The 21,240-nt window shown below is 40.7% G+C and overlaps 1 protein-coding gene across 5 annotated transcripts in view; it reads left to right on the top strand.

The window, feature by feature from the left end:
* Positions 1–1,120: 1,120 nt before the first annotated feature.
* Positions 1,121–21,240, top strand: part of LOC108114516 (zwei Ig domain protein zig-8) — a 40,084-nt gene continuing 19,964 nt past the window's right edge. For 2 of the 5 annotated variants that reach the window (XM_017225541.2, XM_017225537.2), the window contains exons 1-2: positions 1,121–1,922; positions 5,309–5,525. In XM_017225541.2, coding sequence (XP_017081030.1) covers positions 5,486–5,525 — 40 coding nt within the window. In that variant the 5' untranslated portion in view covers positions 1,121–1,922; positions 5,309–5,485. Of the gene's footprint in view, positions 1,923–5,228; positions 5,526–21,240 lie in introns of all 5 variants that reach the window. The other 3 variants (XM_017225540.2, XM_017225539.2, XM_017225538.2) reach the window with 3 other exon arrangements.

Genomic DNA, 21,240 nt, shown 5'->3' with positions numbered 1-21,240 from the left:
TTTGGTCATAGCGCCCACTTAACCCACCAGTGACCCAGACTTTTAAACACCTCTGACAATATGTGCAGAAAGTTGATAACTGGAGAAATGTTATGGGGTCGACGAGAGTTTGGTCAGGAGCTGTGGCAAACTTTCTCCCCAAGATGAACTTACTTAGTGGATGGTGTGGGGATTGGTTAGTGGGTGGACTTAGCTGTGTCAAGGTCAGCGGGATGTCGAGCCGTAATCGCCGTGTTTAATTAGCTCAGTAAGCCCCACCTGGATGGGCATTATGTGGCTGTCGGAGTAAGATGCTCTGATTGAAAGTGTCGCGCGGCTTGCCACAAAAGCGACAACTAATTGCCACATAATCAACAACAGAAGCAGCGGCAGCAGCAGCAGCAGCAGCAACCACAAAAACAAGGGACAACTACAGCTGTAGGAGGATGGTGGTTGGGTGGTTTTTGTGTGGGTTTGGGTGGTGTCGCACAAGTGGGTGGGTGGATTTTGAACACTTGCGCTTTTTACCAACTCAATTTACGCTAATTACTGCCTTTCGCTCCAGCGATAACTGCTGTCAGCTGCCTTGCACCCCGCCATTTTCCCCGGATTTTCATCATTCCGATCCCGCTTTCCTTGCAAAGAGCGGAAAATCCCTCGGCCAGCTTCCCATCTGCCACGCATTTTCATACGCCATGCGAATTTATATTGTCATTAGCTCTTTTTGTCCCAACTCCAGAGTATTTTATTGAAATCCCTGCCTTCTGGCCACATTACCCAATTCGCCGTAAAGAAAAAACGGAAGAGATAATCTAAGAGCACTTCGAAGTAGTTCAGTGCATGCGCACTCTTTTTCGAAGTCTATAAAAATACTCTTTGGCACTGACCTAAGGCCGTCAGTCTTGCTTAAGATATTGTCTGAGGCAGACGGATGGTCGTGCTTTATAAAGAAAAAATACTACAAATTATGTTTTATATTTATGAAGAAATAAGAATGGGTTTACAAGGCTTAAGTATGTTAAAAAAAAGCCATTAAGTTTCCCAATATGTCTTTTTCATTATTCAAAACTTCTATCATATCGCAGTTTTTTTATACTTTTAAGTTAGTTTGGGGACTTTAAAGCTTGTATATAGTGTAAGCATTGTTGGAGTCTCCTATTAAAAGAGATAAATATGCCTTTGTTAGATCCCATTCCATTAACCCAAGTAATTCTGCCTTTTTAAACAAACATCTACCCCTCTTAATAAATGTTTTACGCCTTCCAAATGTTTATCTATGTCTGCCCACCTCTACCATAACCATAAACCGAATTATTGCCTTTCATTTCCATTTAATTTCCCTTGCTTTTAAGAACTCGAATCACTGCTTGTATCTTGAGTTCCCACCATAAAAATCAACTTAACCCCTTAAAAACAGGATCGTAAAACAAGCTTTCATTTGGCCTGGGCACATAATTCGTCGTCATTAAGCTATAACCCCCTGTTGCCACTACCAAAATAATTGCAAATTTCCAAAACTATTTGAAACATTTTATTGTTCGACCTTCAAAGAGCACTTAGTGCGGAAACTAAGAGAGCAAAGCTATAAAAAAGAGAGCGAAGTGCGGCGAATTCAGCAGGAGAATTCCCGACTTTTTCCGACCCGAAGACAACGAGGCCGAATCACCACTGATAAAGCTTCGTGTCTGCTCGGAAAATCCCCCGGAGTCCCAGAAAAAAAAAAACATAAAAATGCTCCATTGCTGGCCAGAAATCAGTTTCAGTTTCTGTTTCAGTTTCAGCGCGACATCGACGGTGAACGAAAGGCGAAGGCGCGGAAAAGCGCGTGAAAAAATCTAAAGGAAAAGTTGATGGAAATGTGAGGCACCGAATACGTGAGGCGCGACATTTTCCGGACCAGCGTGTGTGTGGCGGTGTGTTTTTGTGACTCGAGGCCAAAGTGTGTGAGTGCAAACGGATAAGAAAAGCGGGCACAATTGGGTCGTAAATTTTGGAAAACGTGTGAAAACGCAGGAAAAGCCTCATTGCCCCATTGCCGGCAGTCGAAAATTGAATGACCTTTTGTCGCATTCTTTGTGTTGTTCCAGTTACTGTTACTGCTGTTGCTCCTATTGCCTTTGTTGTTAAGTTAAAATGCCTTCGGCACGCGAATATTTTACGACATCGTTTCCCAAATAAAAAAAAAATTATATACAAAAAAAAAAACCAAAAACAAAAAACAAAAAGTAATAAGAAATCTAACGAATTTCGGTGCGTGCTAGCTGCTTGTCAGCTGTGGCCAAAATAAAAGCAGGAGAAGAAAATCCGACTGCGGACAAACAAATTATAAAAGTGTTAAACGCCCACACAACGACCTCCAGCCCCGCCCCCTTTGCCGTCTCATTAGCATGCAGCAAATTAAGTTGTTTTATATTTAGACTGTTGAGGGGACAGCCCCTAAGCACAAATTAACAAATTAAAACAGAACAAAAACTATCTTTGATCTGCGTCAAAACAGAAATCGCTGCCACAAATATCGAGCGTTAATACACTTTTTTGTGTAATCCAATATTTTCGGGAGACCCGAGCCAAGGAAGCACTAAAAGAATGTGACAAAAATTAATAGAAAACACATAAAATATTAACGGAAAACAAGTGTGAAGCGGCAGGGAAATTTACGACAGACTGATCACAGTGCGTATGCGCAATGTGCGTTGTTTGCGAGAAGAAGAAGGCGAAGCATATATTGTATTGGTATGATAAGAAGATGTTGTGGCTGGTAGCTGCTTGCTGCTGGGGAAAAATTCAGTTGCCTTGGCACAAAACTTTCGCCTATCTCAACTGCAGTTGTTGATGGAAAAGTTTTGTCAAGTGTCAAGTACTTTGGCTTTCGCAGAGTTTTATTTTTTCCGGGACTATTGTTTTCGGTGGCATCAACTTTTAAGGCCATCGGCTTATGTGAAATCCCGACTGCCATACCCAAAACACAATTAAATTGTTTCCTTTCTTTGTTCTCGCACATAATGCCATGTTGCCAATAAAACGAGAAAACCTTCCTCAATAAAATATTCATACAGCAGGAATTAACCGACACACAATGGGGCAGAAACAAAAGCAAAGCTTGCCCTTGGGTAAAAGGAAATGTCCGGAGGGAGAGAGGGGGTGGCAAATTAAACCCAACCCGGAACTAAACTTGCCTCCTAATCACAGTTACTAAGCATTAGAGCAGACACTGCCCCCAAGCTGAGAAGCAAAATGCAGACGTTTACGATTAGAAAGACAGAGGCAGAGATAGAGGGAGACACAGAGGAGATACTTTGAAAGAGAAGGACATAGTTGGCCGGGAAAGAGATGGCGATAGCAATTGAGTGCGTTAACACTTTTGAGAGACATTGCTGACGTTGGCAGGAGTCTCAGACTCCGTCTCTGAGTCCTGAATCCTGAGTCCTTGCCTCGGGGCTTGTCCTCCTGATTCCTGCATTCCCAAACACCCTGACCCCCTCTAATTCCATTACGGAAGCAACAGTGACAAGTGGCCAAGGATTCCAGGCAGGATTCCCAACAGGAGCAGGAGTGCTGGCGAGTGGAACAACATGTCACCAGCAGCCACTTCTGATTGAAGTCACACAGAGAGGATCCTGCAGAGAAGAAAATTGGAGTTGGCAAACAAAGGATATTAGTAAATAGTTCTGAAAGGCAATGCCCTTTTGCATAGCTACACTATAAATCATATTACTAGTTAGTATAAGTTGCTTTCTTAGTTAAAATGTATCAAATTCTGCATCAAACTTACCACCCAATTTCTCTCACTGCTCAACGAATCAGTCCTGCAGTTGAACTCGGACCTTAATCCCTTCCCCTTTCTCATTAGTCTGTCTGTCTCTCTCGCCCCAGCGAAGTTTGCAATTAATTAAGTTTTAATTAATTTCACACAGGGAGAAGGGGAGCAAAAAAATTTCGAAAGAAAAACACATACTCACACATTCACACACCGTTTTTCCAGCAGCGTGTGAAAAAGGCAATTCCCTAGCAAATGTTTAACAAATTAGATGTGAGGGAAATGCCCAAGTAGCAGGAAAGTTTTTCCCCAGGGCTAGGCAATTGATTGATGCCAAAGTAAATGAATGGCAGCAGGTCTGAAAATAGCCGCAGGCGGATATATGTGGAAAATAGGTGTGACTGCTTTGAACAGTTTTCCACAAAACTCCTCATAATTTCCTAGTTTCCTGGTCTGGGAAGAAGATTTATTTTCGGATACCCGGACACATGCCACCGAAGTTTCTGGGCCATGAAATATACAAGAGCAGCTGACCAGAGACAATAACCAAACTTTTGTCAATAACTGATTCTGATTCATGCATTAACCATAATTAATTGTATGATGTGAGCTGGGCTTTCGAAAGGGAAATTGGGTTTGGGCGTTGTCCGATGGCCATGCCCTTTTAATTTGTACTGTAAACTTTTGAGTTTTCAAGGAGAGGGAAAAGTTTTCCCTTTTCAGATTTTGTAAGTCCTTCTATGATTACATTTTCCGAAAATTCTTTTAGTGGAGAGTTAGTTTCTTAAGCTCTTTTCCCAAAATTGCTGTTTTTCCAATCTTTAGTTAACAATATTTTCCATGTCATGTACTCTATCAAAATCTGCCTTATCAGCCCCGACATCAACACAAATTTAATCAATTTATGTTTGAAAGGAGCAAAAAATAAGTAAAACAGGACAAATAAAATTCCTTTTAAAGCTCTTTAGCCCCCAGACGAAAATCAATTCTTTTTTGGGAACGTTCCAGCCGGAAAGAAAATAAAAAAAGTCATCCATGGAAATGCGAAACGAGCTGGGAAACAAAAAATATTATTCCGGCCTAGGACGAGCCAAAAGAGCAAACACAACTGCAACTGCAAAAGCAGCAGCAGCAACAGCAATAGCAACAGCAACAGCAGTAGCATCAACAAGGACGAACAACAACAAGGACAATGCTGAAAAAGTTCAACAAACGAACGTTAAAGGATTAAATTGTCTGCCATTGATATTAAGTGTTTTAAATGTCATTGCAAGTGTTTAATTCACGCGAAAGGAAAAGGGAGAATCAAAAACAGGCGCAGCTACAGAGAGAGAAATTTTGAGAAATATTTGAATGTGGAAAATGAGTTTGTTTGCTTTTTTTAACATTCTTTATAGCGGCATTAAATACACTTGAATGGAAACAATTTAGTTTTATATTAAGTTTCCCAAAAAGTAATTAAGATAAGAATCCCAAATTTCTCTCTCTGTAGAAAGACCTGATAGAAGAGAGACACGAAAAAAGTGCTGTGTGTGAATAAGGGGAATCAAAACAAAAATATATCTTCCCCAGAGATTGCCATAGATCAAAGCTCGCAAGGCAAACAAAGTGCGAATTGATAGGACACAAAGCAAACCTGATAAAGTGTTAGATAAAAAGTATCAAAAGCGGATTTCGAAGGAGAGTGAAGAAGAGAGTGTATAGCTGCAACACCAAAAAGAGACCACAAATCGAGTGGGTCATCGAAAAATGTTGACCCTGTGGACGGCACTTTTCTGCTGCCTGACGGGTAAGTCAAGTTCCCCACAGGATCCATCCTTCCTTCATTATATATACCACCATATAGCGCTTCCCATATTCCCTTAGCCTGCTTAAGCATGCATAAGATTATCAGCAATATATATATATATAGATATACAATATAGGCCCACCACCCTGCTCAAGGTTGTTATTGTTGCCGCCTCTCCGGGCGCTGAATCCTTTTAAAAACATTTGTGGTTCGGGCTGCGAAAATCCTGATTTATGTTTCTGCCTGCTGCGTTGTCCTTGCAGTCCTGTGCTGCTGTTCTGACATGGCCACTGCCAACCGCAGCAGGAGCAGTGAAAGCGATGGGTACACGTGGAGAAAAGTTATATACATAAATCAATATATATTTTACCAATTTTCAGAATAATTTGTGAAAACTTATAAACTTATTTAAAATTGGTCATCAAGTTTCTGTAATAATTCATTTAACTTCTTTAAGGGTTAAGAAGTTCTAACTGGGTATTATTTTTTGGCAGTGTAAAAACCGAGAGACCAACGTGGAGCCAAAGCAAACAAATGCGGTCGCTTGCTGGTCGCTTGGGGTCGTTTTTAAGGGCATATCGCATAACAGCAGCTCCGATGAGGAATGAGGGGTTAAAGGTTATGGAGTGCGGAGTAAGGAGTGCTGTGGTGGGTTAAGGGGTTCAGGGGTTAAGGGGTTGAGGTGCCCGGTGTCACTGCACTTTAAATTTTAAACGCGCTCCCAACACACACAAATTGCTTTCTACACATAATTATGCATAATTGAAAAGTGTAATTATGCCCGAGACTCTGACTTTATGAGCCGCAAACTGTGAGCTCAATCAGGCGAAAAGCAACAGTTGTGGGTGGGTGGGTTGTTTTTTAGGGAATGGTTGGGTGGTGCTGCTGGCACCGAGGCAGACGCACCACCAGGCTTCCATCCACTCAAGCGCAATGTTTATGAGTCGCAAGTACTTTTAATTGCGTGCCGCCTGCAAAGAGCAAAAGGGTAAGAAAACCTAAACGAGGAAAGCCAAGAAGTCCCTACTTTTCACTCATTTACTTTTCTTCCCTACCTATTAAAAGTGCTCCTGACATTAACAGACTTTTCCTAAGGTCTGGCTCTTCTGAAAATTAAATTGGAAGTATATTGAAATGATATAGTCGTTTATGAAGGATATCTGTGATATGAACTTTCCCTTCAATGCTTCACTCTGCAAAGTGTTGGAACGTTTTCAAGCTAACAAAGAGTTTAAGAAATATTACAAAAATATTTAGTCAACATATGACTCTATCTTATGAAAACCTTTCAAAATAAATTAAGTTTATAGTCCCAAAAATGCTTAACATGCATTGACAGGACCCAAAATTGTTTTCCGTAGATCCTTATGAATGCGTTTTCCCCTGGCATACATATATATTCACCGTTCGATGTTGGATTGTTGTGTAAGCAAAAAAGTTATCGATCCTAACACTACTCTACCTGTACATTCTACATCCATTTGGCTTTATTTCTTTGCCATCCTGGCTAGCAGGCAACTTTTCATTGTTTGTGTCCTTTGTTTGGGCTTTTGCTCCTGCCAGTTTGGCCATGTGTTTTTATTGCATTAATTTTTATGGTCGCTTGCTTTTGCTTTTGTTGTTCTTTGTTTGTTTTTGTTATTGTTATTGCTGTTGTTTTTGTTTTTGGGGAGTATTTTGTTGTTGTTGCTGTTGCTGTCAGCGTTACCGTCGACTGCTCTTGCTTTACTTAACTGCGTATGCCCCAAAGTAATAAAGCGAATTGGTTTTCTTCAAATAATTTCCATTTTAAATCCAGTTGGCAAATCCCCGCCCACTTTCGCTGGATTGCTGGTCTTTTTTGTTTCACTTCCTTTTTTGTATTTTGTATTTTTGGATTACTTTTCCGCATTTTGTTGTTGTTAAGGAAAGTGGCTTCTTTTACCCGCATAAGATTCTTGCGAAAGTTTCGCCGAGATTTGTTGTCGTATGCCAAAAAGTGGCAAGTGGCATCGTCAATTGTTTCTCTTTCGCTGATCCCTATATATATATGTATATATATAGATACTACTTGAATATTCCTCCTTGCCCGAATTTCTTGTACTGTCAGTTGTCAAAGGAGGCCTCAAAATTTAATTGAAATTTAGTGTAAACACAATGACAGGCAGTCGATTATCCTGCTGCGGCGGCTCCAACAGCGGCTGCTCCAATTCCTTTTCCTTTTCCTGTTCAACTCGCTTACAGACAAAATGCACAACATGTAAAGATATACCATGTACTGGAAAAAATGTTGCATAATATATAAAGTTGCATATAAATTTTATTTTGCCTTTAAAAGAAACCATCATTTTGTCTTAAATTTTATGTAATTTTTAAGTTTCTTTCCATATTTCATAAATTGTATTCCTTTTCTTTTCTCTTTAACAAATTACTTAAGGTGGCTTAGTATAAATTGTATGCCATTTTATTAACACCCACAGAACACCTTTTAATTTGGCAACACTTTTTTCTTTCTGTATTTTTCGCTATATTTTCCGGGAAAATCCTTTGGCGCGCAAATCCTGTCAACTTCGGCTTGACTTTCCAATTTGCCATCGTTCGCCCCTTGTATGTGTCAAAAAACTTGGAATCGACCCCGGGCTGGTGCCCTCCCCCCCTCTCTGACCCCCGCAGAACATAACATTTCACACGTGTCACTGAGCAGTGAGTTGTTGGCTGTCAAGATGCCACAGCCCCTCGATCCGCGCGTTCATCCTGCGAGTCCTGCAAAACTCCGACTGGAATCTAACCCGCTGCCAGGACAACCACCAACAGAAATAGGGGGGCAAAAACTGTATCGGGTCTGTATTAACACAGTCACTCACAGGCCACACCTCCAAACCGCCTGCTTTTCCGATTTTCCCCTTTTTCTTACCTACCTCCCGCCACCCCCTCAAATTGTTTGCCTATTTGCTTTGTGCATATGGAAATGAAATGGCAAACAAGAATGAGAACTGAAGTGGAGCAAAGAAAGTCAGGGAAAAATTACGTTGACACAGGCAAACGCTCACACACACACACACGTGCGGGAAAAGAAAGGACCTACTCATATAGTCAAACGAGGTTGAGAATTGGCCAAGTCAGACTTTTCCCTCCCCTAAGCCCCTATATTTCCCGCCAAGTTACAGCAACAGCTTAATGCAATTATTTACTGTTTCTTTTTCAAGTCACTTCACTGGAAATGTGATTTTAAAATATGATTTGAAAGTAAAGGCTTTTGAAAAGGAAAAACATGCTGTTAAATTATGCAAGAACTTTGTATTAGCAAGTGCGTTTAAAATTTATTTTATATTATTTAACACAATTTTCTATTCTATTCTTTCCGATCGCGTCGCGTCGTTTTGGCTCCGTTTGAGTTCGTCTTCACTTCGGCAGAACTCCTCGAATACTCTCCTTCGTTCCTTGTGCCCTCTTTGCTTCTCTCGTCGTTTTCTACTTCTTTCGCTGAACTTCTCATCTTCGTCTTAATCTTCTCCGTCTTTTTTTTACTTCTTTCGCCTGGTGGACACTCGTCGTCGCTTTAATCTTCTCCGTCCTCTTTTTACTTCTTTCGTCAGACGGTCACTCGTTGTTAGCTTTTATCGACATCGTGTCGATCTCGGTACTTCGTTGTATGATTCTGGAGAGAATATTATACTAACCACTTCCATGAACATCATGTTAATATTATGCAAAACTCACCTGCTTTCAATTGTGATTTCACAAATTGAAATACCATAAAATTATATAATTAAATTAAAATCCGAAATCAAAAACAGTTTCAGTTATCTTTGAGATACATTTGCATAACACATTTCATTTTACAAATACATTCAATAACTTTGGGCTTAGGAAACCAAAGTATGCCGGGCATATTTCAAACTCCGCAGCACAAATAGTTTGGTTTGCCGAATTTAATCGAACAATTAAATGTCATAACGGCATTAAGGCGATTATAAATCAATGAAATGCTAAATAAAATGGGATTTGGGAGAGTAAAGTACTCAATTAGAGCTATGGCTACCGAATAGTTAGGTTAATTAAAACGGAAGCTTTGTTCAATTAAATTTTAACACTTGCCAAAGCAATTCAATTACTTGAGGCCATGTAAGAAGCTCAGGAAATAAACAACAATTACAGCTGTTTGGCAGATTAAAGAAGCAACTTCCAGAAGGATCATAATCGGTTTGATTAACGATATGCCATAGCTCAACCATGATACTGGAAACTCTTTTCTCACGCTCTTGTTTAACCCTTTTTCTTACCAATTGCCACCCAAAGCGTTGATTGCCCCTTTTAACCCTTTTTTAAATGGGCAAGAGCGCGCTTCAGAAAACTTCAAAAATTCCAGAGCTCCTCGTGTTTCGCCTTTTTGGGTTGGCAGTTCATTTGAATTGTTTTCTTTCTTTTTTTTTGGCTACCATTTGTATCCCTTGTAATGGGGTTGCCTATTTTCAATTCTACACCCCCTGTTCATTTCTTTATTTTGCTTATCAGAGGGGGGTTACAAAGGGGTAGTGGCAACAAAAAGCTGAGAAAAATAAAAGCGAATAGGAGCATGAACAAATTGTTTACGGATGTGTTTGCGACCCGCTCCTCTGGCAACCCTCCCCCTCCCAGAAAATAACAACCAAAACATAGAAAAAGGAAAAAAGCAAACCCGAAACCAAAACCGAGAAAGGATGTTGCAGAAATTCATAACAAACTACATTTCATGGCTTTGTGTCTGTGTGCTGAGGAAATTCACTTGACTTTTGGCCACCGTACTTTTTTCTTACCGTTTTTTGTGCTATTTTTTCTTGGCTTCTTCGGCATAAATAAGCTCTGGGCCAGGCCAAATCGGACTGCTGCAGTTGTCGCCATTCTGGGCCAAACAATGGCCAATAGGTAACACACACACACACACACACACTTCCAAGGGTATTTGCCATGGCACTTATTTATGGCTATTTGTCGGCGGAGTTGGCCAGGACTTTCATGGCATCTTTATGGGCCCTTACTATATGCATATCGCAGCCTCGAAAGTTTGGCAACTTTAAAGTCAACAAACTGCGAGTCGCAAAAAAAAAAGAAATATGAAAACACATTTTGCCCGAAAGAAGTTTACTTTTGCAGTTTCTCAGTTGACTTTACTTAAGCTTCTGCCGAACTTTCCGTCAAGTTCTTGTGTTTGGCTATCCGTTGCCAAGGGTTGCCTCTTAATCATCTTTGCCAATAAGTGTTGAATAAATGTATATCTTATTTATTGCATATTTAATCCCCAAGCACTTGAAAATCATCAGTTTTTCATTTTATTTGCCTTATGCTAGGCCATCGAAGTCAATTGTTGACACAATTGCCATCAGCAGACGAGGACAGCCAGGACAGCCTCCCTTTTGAGCCTGGCTGGCTTTTATTAGTACGCTAAATTGATTTTGAATTTAGTTCAATGTTTATGGTCAAATGATTTCATTTTTGTGTCAGCCAGTGGGTGGGAAAAGGTGGTCGATGGTAGGTAGGTAGCCATACCCTGCCTTGCCTTGCCTCAATTTTTGCCCTTTGTCTAACTTATAAATCATTTGTGCGGCGATGCGTAAGCAAATGCCCCAAAGAGCTTTAAGAACCGACCAGCCGCCTCGAGGGATAATCCAGGGGCCCAAAAATAAATATGTGAAACGAGGTAAAAATGAAAAGCGATGCCCCGAAAGTAATCCCCAATCGATTTACAAAAAAATGGAAAAAAGCGATGTGAAAAGGGAAGCAAGACTCATTCAATGAGTTTCCGTTCGCCATTTGGTGACTTTGAGCGAGGTTCCCTCTTTATTTTTTTTTCTCTTTTTTTTTTGCATAGAGGAAGTCTCTGGTGTCGGGGAATATGTATACATTTTTTATGTATTTCATATCCATTAAGTTCAAAGCGAAAGATGTGTCCGGACAGGCGGCCACATCGTCGGAAGCGTCTAATGTATTGGCTCCGACTCCGACTCTTGGTTTTCCCCTCCCTCTACTTTCGGATGCTGCCTGTGCACCTCCAGAAAGGCTCACAGTGCCACCCTGTACCACCTAGCATCTCCTGATTGCCCCACTCTACTGGCTTTTTTCCCGCCCGGCGACGTTGAAATTTCAATTACTCAAGCAAAATGATAAATGAACTTGTAGCCGCAAATTTTTGCTTTTCCTTTTGTCTCGCCTCGTCCTTCTCTGCTCTCCACTCCTCTACTGGCACTTTCTTCATTCTTCTAACCAAAAGCCATTACGAAGACAGCCCACTAAGTGTGTGGGCGTGGCAGACATGTGTGTGTATTGTAGTGTGTGTGTTCAACTTTTGGCCAATGTTTGACAGTTTTTCGCACGAAGCAGACCAGCATAGTGGCTCATTAAACTTTACCAACTATTCCGGCACAAAAAGCCACAAAAATAAAATAAACAGGTCTTGGCCTTAAATACAACGTTTTGGGAAATTAGTTTCTGGTGAAAAAGATGTCAAATGAGGTTTAGTTGTTGAAGAAAAAAGTAATTTGTAGTATTAGAGTTTCATGAATTTCTACGCATAAGTATTATTAATATTAGTTTGTACTTGTTCTTAATTTATATTTAAAATGTATTTAAAATGCGATTGCTATATTCCCTACATTAAGTTCTCTTTACAAGCGACATTAACTAAGTTCAAAAAACCCTTACGAAGTTAATTTTCTCATTTCCCATGTTGCTTTTCACAGTTAAATACCCTTTAAGTGCACACTTTTATAACGCACTGTTTGGCTACGTTCAACAAAGTTTTACTAGCAGAAGGTGCTTGGTGAGGGAGGAAGGGAGTAAGTCCGGTTGTAGTTTATTTTAATAATATTTGCTTGGCCTGCAGCCCGAGTTGTCGTGACTGTAGTTGCAACAATGCAGTTGTAGTTGCAACTATGCAATTGCAGCTGAAGTTGCACTGTTGCTCTTAATTAGCGACTGAAATATGTGTGTGCAACGTTTTAGGATTGCTGAAGCATGTTGGCGTGGCATCGAGTTAATTAAATAAGCTGGCATGACAACTGCTACTAGGGCGACTTCATTAGGTCCAAGGAACTTAAACAAACCCTCTAGAACCACCTAATATGTACCCTACTCGAAAAGGCCCTTGAGAATTCAATCACTCAAAAACGAAATTCAAGGAAGAGCTTCTTAGAGATTCACCATCAATATTGAGGAGTGATTTTATTATTCCTTTTGCTGCACTTGAAAAATATGAAAATTTCATTGAGTTGATATTTTTTTAATTTTATGTTATGGAGAGTTACCATAAAAAACAATTCAATTTTCTTTATGTGCATTCCGTCTGCCATCCACATTTGTACTTCTGCTCAGTGAGCCACTATAAACTCCCTTCGACATCCACTTAATTGCATTTCATTCATAGCTAAGCAGCAGCAGTCCTGCGGGATGGAAACGGAGAAGGTGTCGGTAATGGTGTGAAGTTTTATTTCCCTTCAATGCCATTTCACACTCGCTCCAGCGAATTGGTTTAAGTAAAATGCAAAAAAACAGCGAAACAAAGGGAAAACAGAAGATTTGAGGGAATCGACTTGGGGATGACCATTAAAAAGTCATATGATTTAAGTATGAATGTTCACTTGTATGTTCCATTCCTCTGTTCCAGTAGAATGTAAAACTAAGTTGAGCTAAGACTACGAAAGCTAGGGATTTTGTGGAAGATCTCGAAACGGGCACACTGCGATCGAAGGAAGCAAAAAACGTAAACAAAGATAGCCATTAATAAAAGTCATTCAAAACTAAAAGAAAATAATCATTAAAAGAGCCTGCGATAGTTTTTTTAACTAAATAACAAATAAGAATGTTTACTATATCATAAAATGGCATGATATGGTTATGGCTTTTATAAGTTTATGGCGAAAAACATGTGTTAAATATTATATTGTGTTAGGAATTTTTGTACTTTTTAGTATGTAGTATGTTGTGTTTAGTTGTGAGTTACATAAGATTATATTAAGAATATTTATTAAAAGAACAAAACCAATTCTTCATTATATTTTCCTTTTGTGTTATAAATTCTTGAAGTACAAACCTATTAAGTTTTCTTCCTGAGAGAATAAACTCACTTACTGCCTTTTCTCTTTGCTTACCACGTACTGAAAATGAATCTGAATGTATTGCATTTAAATCCGAAAAGAGATTACGTATACGCCCAATGAATACCCATTTCGGAGGCGCCAGGCCAGAATGCAATGCCAAGTGGATGTACGGATGTACGGATGGTGTGAGTGATTGCGGTGGGGGTATTGGGTGATGGGTGCTTGGGTGGCATTGAATTTGCAAGGTTGTGGGTGAACAGTGGGTGGTGACGAGGTGCCAGAGTGTGGCAGCAAAAGTGAGGGAAGCTGCCCGAAGAGCGAAAGAGAAGTGCCAAACAATGGGTGCAATGAGCATTGCAAGTGGGGAAAAAAAGAATGAAAATGAACAACTTAAGCCGTTTGGGTTTTTGTTGGAGATGCTTTTCCTTTTTGGCGAAAGTTTTCAGAGCGAAATGTTACCCACGAAAAACAAATGAGTGGTTTCGTATGCACAAAGTTTGGCGGAAACGAAAAAGAAACATATTAAGTCGGTGAGGTTATGTACGGGATCTTAAACTTTGAATTTAAAAAGAAGTTTTTAACAACTTGTTTTGACTAGAGTTAAATAATTAGATCAATAAAAAATCCTATAGCAATGTTGTGGTTGAAAATGTAAAGTAGATTCTTAAGTTGAAACTAAATATAAAACATTCTGAGCCATTAAGCTTAATCTGGGAAATACCAAAATGTTGATAGACGACAGAGCATAAATCTTAGAAATTTCCACTATTTAATCTCCCATTTGATACCCACTGTTCTCAGCATTCTCCTTCTAGGTCTTTACCCGTTTTTCTTGTTTTCTCCCTGACTTTTAAATGCGGCACGGACATTCCAATCGCTTTTGCCTTTTTGGCCTGCGGCGTTGGCGGTGGCTAAAAATTGAGACGTCACCGCCAACGCAGCAAAAGGAACGCAATTGGAATGGGAAAAAAAGTGGGAAAAAGTGGAGTTAGGGGAAAAAACAGAGCAAACTTCGTTAATTGAATTGTCCGCTGCTGCACGACTTCAATTGCAGGCGCGTTCAGAGCGATTTCGATCCCTCTTTTGGTCAATGTGTTGGCTGTCGAAGGGGGCGAGGCTATATGGCTTGAGTTTCGGCGTCTATTTTAAGCGTTTTGGTGTTTGGCACGTTTCTCGTTTTATCTTTGGACGCCGCACAGAGTCCCTACCACCATCCAACAGAGACCATCCCCCTTTTAGTCCGCTTGACTAAATGTGTTGGGATCCAAAACATGTTATGTAAACACTTACGACCGCACATCTGCTGCCAACACTTCCCTCTCTCACCCTCTTGCTCCTCCCTTTCGCACTTCTCCCTTCAACGGTTTTATTAATACAAATATTAATTTTTGCGGCGCTGCATGTGGCAGGTTTGTTTACACTGACGCCATGGCCAAAACACCCAGAAATTTACCAAACAGCCACCCACCCGAAATCCCGGGTGGTGTATATCATTATTCTCCTCCCCTCCCTGAATCCACGCTCTTCAATTTGCATGAACAAGGCGAGCTTAAATTATGTTTTATCAGGGAGGAGGCACCCCTGACCAGCGACCTTGACTATGGCTTCATTTTGGGTCTCCTTTCCGGCTTTGAATAACTTAACAGGGTTGAGAACTTTCGGGGCCTTTCTTTTTCTCGAAGGGGAGTGAAAGGGAATGCATTTCTGAGTTGATGAACAATGTCCATCAGCGACAGCTCATCTCCAGATTCTGGAATCTAGATGATGCCGCACTTGGGAAATGCACTGAGAAAAATTATAAACATAAATGTAGTGGTAGAAATATTAGTGAGAAGCTTTAAAATTGTAAGCCCTCTAAGAACGCTTCTTATAACAAATATTTTATTAAGGGGTTAAAATCATATCCTTCAGAAAAATCCATATTTTCTTAAGATCATTGAGACAATATTCCATCAGTCAGAAGCAATCTGAAGTCCAGCGTTTTCCCCAATGTGCAGATGGGCAATCGCACCTGGGCTGACCCACCTGACCCAGTTCAAGGATGAAAAAAGCGGGTTGGGGCGAAAGTCGAGAAGGTCGGTGGAAGGAAGGTGGGGGGAGCCAAAGGAAGATGAGTGAACTGAGGTGCAGCGAAGCAGCCCAGAGGCCAAACAGCTCGGGAAAGGGGAATCCCATTGGGGTACATTAGCTTTGAGGAAAACTTTACTGAAAACTTTTGTCCTTTGCGGTTCTGGCCAAGCTCCAAAGGGTTTGTCTTTAATCTGCGGATAGTTTCAACAACTTCTCGTTCAAAACTACAAATCAAACTATTTTCTACTTAAGGGGACATTTATTTTTTTTTGGGGCTGTGGAAGTAGTTTGAAATTGGATGCCTTATTGGTTTCGTTATAGGGTATCGGGAAAATTTCATTTTGTTGTGGTCGAATTTTCTGCTTCAGTTAATGTTGCCATTCCGAGAGATGTTGATTCTTGAGAATTGTACTGCGCTTCCAGCATCCTGCGAATGGAGCTGACCAATCCCTTTTCCCCGTCCAATACAAACTGCAGCAAGTCTCAGCAGACGGAATGCGGCAATTGCTCGCCCGGCTGCCTGTTTGGCTATATCGTTTTTACACTAATAAAAATATATTCTTGTTATTAAAGTTATATATTTTTTCACAATATTTAAGTGCCTTCATCAATCTGCTTATGGGCCAATTATATTTGTAAGCATATTTATAGTTTCAAATAATATTATTCAAATTTCTTTTTCATCAAAAAATTCTCTCAGTGATTCTCTCTTTTCCCAATCCCAAACAGCAACCCAATTTCTCTCAGCCGAGAGAGCTTGGCAAATATTTTCTTAATTAGTTGCTGCCAAGGCTTTTCCGGCTCACGAAAAAAGTGCAGCAAAGCAAAAACGGAGAGGAACTGAGTGTGAGGAAAACAGGGAAAGGCGGTTGAGTTGGCCAGTTGTCAAGTGTGAAAAATTGCAGCTCAAATTGCAGTACAAAATGGCTTCAAGCGGTCGTTAAAAGTCACGCAGCACGCAGAGGAAAAGCTAGACGGGGGAAAATGTTTCAAAATTTATGCGTATGGAAAACAGAAATTATATTAATTACAAGAGTCACCGCGGGGAAATGTGGGGAGCAACATTAAATTGCAGCTGCTACGGAAACAACGACAACATCGTCACCAAGGGGTTAAACAACACTTGACATTTGTCCTCATCTAACACCCTCCCCCTCCGGCATACATAAAAATTGCATAAAATTTGCATGTCAAAAGTGCGTCTCGAGTTTTTCGCCCGCTTTTGGTCCACCCCATTTGGCCATCATCAGTGTTGTTTAGCAAGCATTTGGGGAATTTACTTTCGCTGCGTTGGAAATTTGCAATCAACATAACAATTATGCGAAAATGCAAAAGGGGAGCTCAACTTTGCACCATCAACTTGTTTATATATAACTAAACTTGTGTTTACTTGTGTACAGAGCGAGCTCCCCTCGCCATATGGGGCTTGTTTTTTAAAGTTAAATCTCATTTAAAGATCCAGAGGCTAATTAGGGTGGCACACACATGTTAGCCAGCAGAGGGGTCGGAAATAAATCGGAGGTCCTATACGACAATCTCGTCATTGTCTGCCCCACAATCAGATAATCGGAGCGTAGCACTGCGATTGTCAAAGCGTATTTAATGAGCAGACTCCCGGGTACCAAAATCCACCTAGGCAGCCATAGACACTCGCATATATCACCCCTTGCCACACCACCACCCAAGTGGTGCTGTGCCGTTGTTCTTCCTGTGAAAATCACAAAATCAGTTGGCAAGAAATCACAGCAGACAGTGACGTAGAGTGTGGGAAGGGGCTTTAGGTTGGGGGGAGGTACCAAAACCGCGGCGACAACATCGAAACAACGACAACGACGACATCATGCTGGCACTGTTTGCTGGGGGATTGTGTTTTTTTGGGTAGAAATTGCTATGTGTGCTAGTGCACTCAGCAAAAAGAAGGTCATTAAGTACATTTAAAGAATAGAAAAGAATTGTTAACATTCCTTCGTATATTCCATATATATATTTTAGCCGACTTTATATGGTAAAATACTTAGTACTTAGTATTCCTTTCCCGTAAGAAAACATTTTTCTCCGACTGTTAATTTTGTGGAATGACTACAAGCAGACGGAGAAAAGCTTGTGGCAAATACCGCGATGCGTGTCTGTCTCCGTTACCCTCGATTGCATTCGAGCGGATGGGGGGTGGGAAATTGCGGGAAAGTGGAGGAATTTTCCGTGAGGAAAACCGACATTGTCTAGGCTGATGTTGGCAGCTTTTTGCTGTTGCCTAGGTAGGATAATGACATCAATATGCTTGACAAGACTTGCAGAAGCCAGAAGCCAGTGACCTTGAACCGAACTTTTTTGGGGAAATACTTCAGAGAGGCACAATGAGGCAGCATGAAGTGGATACCTCAAGTACTGATATAGCTGAGTTCTGTTCAGTTGGAATGTGCTTCATTAGCAGCCTCGTTCGATAAGAAAAGTGGTAACTGGTTTTTCCTACTAAAGACAGAGGTTTCCCTTCCACCTGGTTGAAAATGTCTGGGGAATTTGACCAAAAAGTGCCACCAAAGTGGCAAGGACGGACCACAGGACTTTTTCATTAGTGCAAGTGCCGCACAGCTGCATGCCACAAATACACACACACACACACACAAACACACACAGTCACACATGGCCAACTACCGACACGTTCCAGGCATTGCGAAACGTGCCAAAAAACATTGCATAAGCGCAGGCGGACAACGAAATCAGTTGTGCAAAAAGGGAAAAAGAAAGAAAGGGAGAGGGGGGAGGAAAACAAAAAATGAAACGTAAATAAGAGAAAAGGCGAGGACAATATTTTTGCTCCTCCTGCTGATTCCTCTTTTTCTCGTGTGAGAAAACAAATCTCAGCCACACATACCCAGATATTTGCACTGAGCGAAAAGGTGTTGGAGTATCAGAAAATATGTAAAAACGTGTCAGTAATCTCATAATTATTCTTATTTATAGTGTTAAAAACTACAAGTTTGTATATGGTAGTACTACTCATTGTCAACATCTTGATATAACTTAATAGTAAGTTGAAGTATCAAAATAAGTAACAGTCATATATCACTCATCCAATCCTTGTTAAAAATATCTCAGAGTGCCAAACTCCATCATCGAAAACCGTAAAAAAAACAATAACTTATTCTAACTACACATTGCTATGAATACTTGATTCCTGGCTTAACTATGAACCCAACTCGATCACACATCAAATCCATATAAAGCACTTCTCCAAGTGCAGTCGTTGGCAATGCGTTTAGCAATCAGCTCACGACTTGGCAGCCAGTCCGAGTTGCAGTGACTTTGCCTCAGAGCTGTCGTTGCGCATACGCCACGTTGCACTGCGCCCATCCGATGGGGCGTGTGTTAATAATGCGTGACATAAACTGGAGCTCCCGACAAGACCCGTCGATGGCACAAACGAATTGAGTTGACTCGACTTGAGTGGGGCATTTTAAGTGACAGTTTGTGCAAGGAGTGAAGGGTAGGGAACTGGTGGAAGCAGAGCAACTGCAGACTTTGTCTGTGACTTTGGCGAGTAAATGACATTGTCATTGTTTTATTGACATGCCGAACACTCACAGCGAATTCAGAAAGGAAACTAAGGAAGAGCACAGAGAGAGAGAGCAAGAGAGATGTGCCTTCATAACACTTAAATTTTTTTTACTTAAAATATGCAAATAAGTACTGCCAAAGTGCCAGTGGCAAGTGCGCCGCCTTTTAACCAAACTTCCACCCTAATGTGCACGAGTATGTGTGCGAATGTGTGAGAATTTCAATTTCCTGCTCACACCCAATGCCAATCAAAAGAAAAACCCCGATCGAAGGACGGGTGAATAAATTTACAGCCAACAGCGAGGAAATTAAACCAAATTGAAATTGTTTCGCGTTCACACACAAAAGTTTTCCTTTTCCCTTAAAGGCTCCTTCCTGGCCTGGCCTTTTTTCGGGCTTAACTTAAGACGGGGAAAGTTTTAATTTCCAATTGACATTTTGCAAGTGCATCCCTAATCCCGGATCCCTGTTAGCTGGGCCAAAGCGGGCTGAAAATAATTACAAACTGCAATTATTAGCCCGGCTAAGGAGACGCTGCCAAGGCAAATCCAATTAAGTGAAAAGCAAGTGTAAGCCGATGCCTTTTACCTGACCAGCAGCAGCTCACCTGAATCCCCCGCCCTGTAGTTAACTGGGTAACTCTAGCTGCTGACCTTAGCCTGTTTTTTTTTGTTCTCTTTCCCAACCCTCCTGGTTCTGGCCACTCCTCTCTAGATTTTCCCTCCCCTCAAGTGTGTCACTCGCTTTTTCCTTTGGTTCTCCAGTTTCCCCCTGTCCTGGGCAAAACATGAAATGAAATTGCCCAGCTAGAGGCACAACAATGACTATAGTAATAATAAATAATAATGGTTAAATGTGTTTACAAAAAGAGAGAAATCTTTTGCTGTTATCTGGACCAAAGCCTCCTTCTTGCTCTTCGCTCTTCACTCTTGGACTTGGACTTGGCTTACTTTTGTCTGCTGTGAACTGTCGTTGCGTGTTGCACACAAAAACACCCGTAGATTTAGTTCAGAGAAAGAGGCAACAAGAAAGTGATGGGCAAAGAGGCAAAAAGAAAAAGGAGGGCCAGCTCTGTGAAAGAGAATGAGATATTATGTGGCAAGAGTTGCTTCACCAGTTGGCAGTCCTACTTAATTTTTGATGCGAAAATGCCACTTGAGTCTGCTCGAAGTGTTTTGTGAGAAAATTATTTTAGTTTTACTATTTCGGTAACGTGTGGCTTGAAATTAAAATGTGGCTTTGCTTAGAAATAGTGCAAGCATATGTGTTACTCTAACTAAGTCATGAAATTAGCCACTCAAGAATAAATAATAAATACTTATATATCCTTTGTTGGGAATCACAAAAGTTTTGAGTTGTTAAATAGTTTTTATTATAATAAAAGAGAACACAAATGTAGTGAAAACTTATCTAAGAAAACCATTGAAATTCTGTCTCCATCAATAGTCTCATTCAAATTCTAGCACTTTGGAAGACATTCTGAAACCACCCTCGTAATCCTCTGCCCCATAATGAAAGTGAAAAACTGTTGCAGCAACGGCAAACAATTTCGCAGCCGAGGAGAAAACTATTTCAATTGAGGTAGAAAATGAACGACAAGGACATGGCGGCATTTCCCTCTGGTTTCTTTTTTCTTTATTCTCGTATTTTCATTTTCCTTTTGGCTTTCTATGTTTTTCTTGGTCTTGCCATGAATGGCTGTGCCCACTCCTCTCCATTTCTTTTTGTGTGTTTGCAGTTTAAATTGCACTATGAAAGGAATTTTTTGGATTTAAGCATTCGTTTTCATTTGGCTTCTGTTTCTTAGTTTTCTATTTTTTACTTTTTTGATTGGGATGCCAAGTGGGATAATATGTCAAGTGGCATAAGTCGGTGGAGGGACGGATAAGGGGTAAGAGAGCCTGTGCACCTGGCATTGATAGGATCGGAGCAGGTGTCATCCCATTTGGCAACCAGGTCTTAACTTGGCCATTTACGGACGGCTAGCTGTGTTTGTGCTGCCCCCGGCTTAGCCCCAGTTTTCAGTTTTCTGCTTGAAT

The sequence above is a fragment of the Drosophila eugracilis genome, unplaced genomic scaffold, assembly GCF_018153835.1.
Source record: "Drosophila eugracilis isolate 14026-0451.02 unplaced genomic scaffold, ASM1815383v1 contig_2154, whole genome shotgun sequence".
Lineage (NCBI taxonomy): Eukaryota > Metazoa > Arthropoda > Insecta > Diptera > Drosophilidae > Drosophila > Drosophila eugracilis.
The sequence above is the reverse complement of the archived record's forward strand: the minus strand, read 5'-3'. Positions and strand labels throughout refer to the sequence as shown.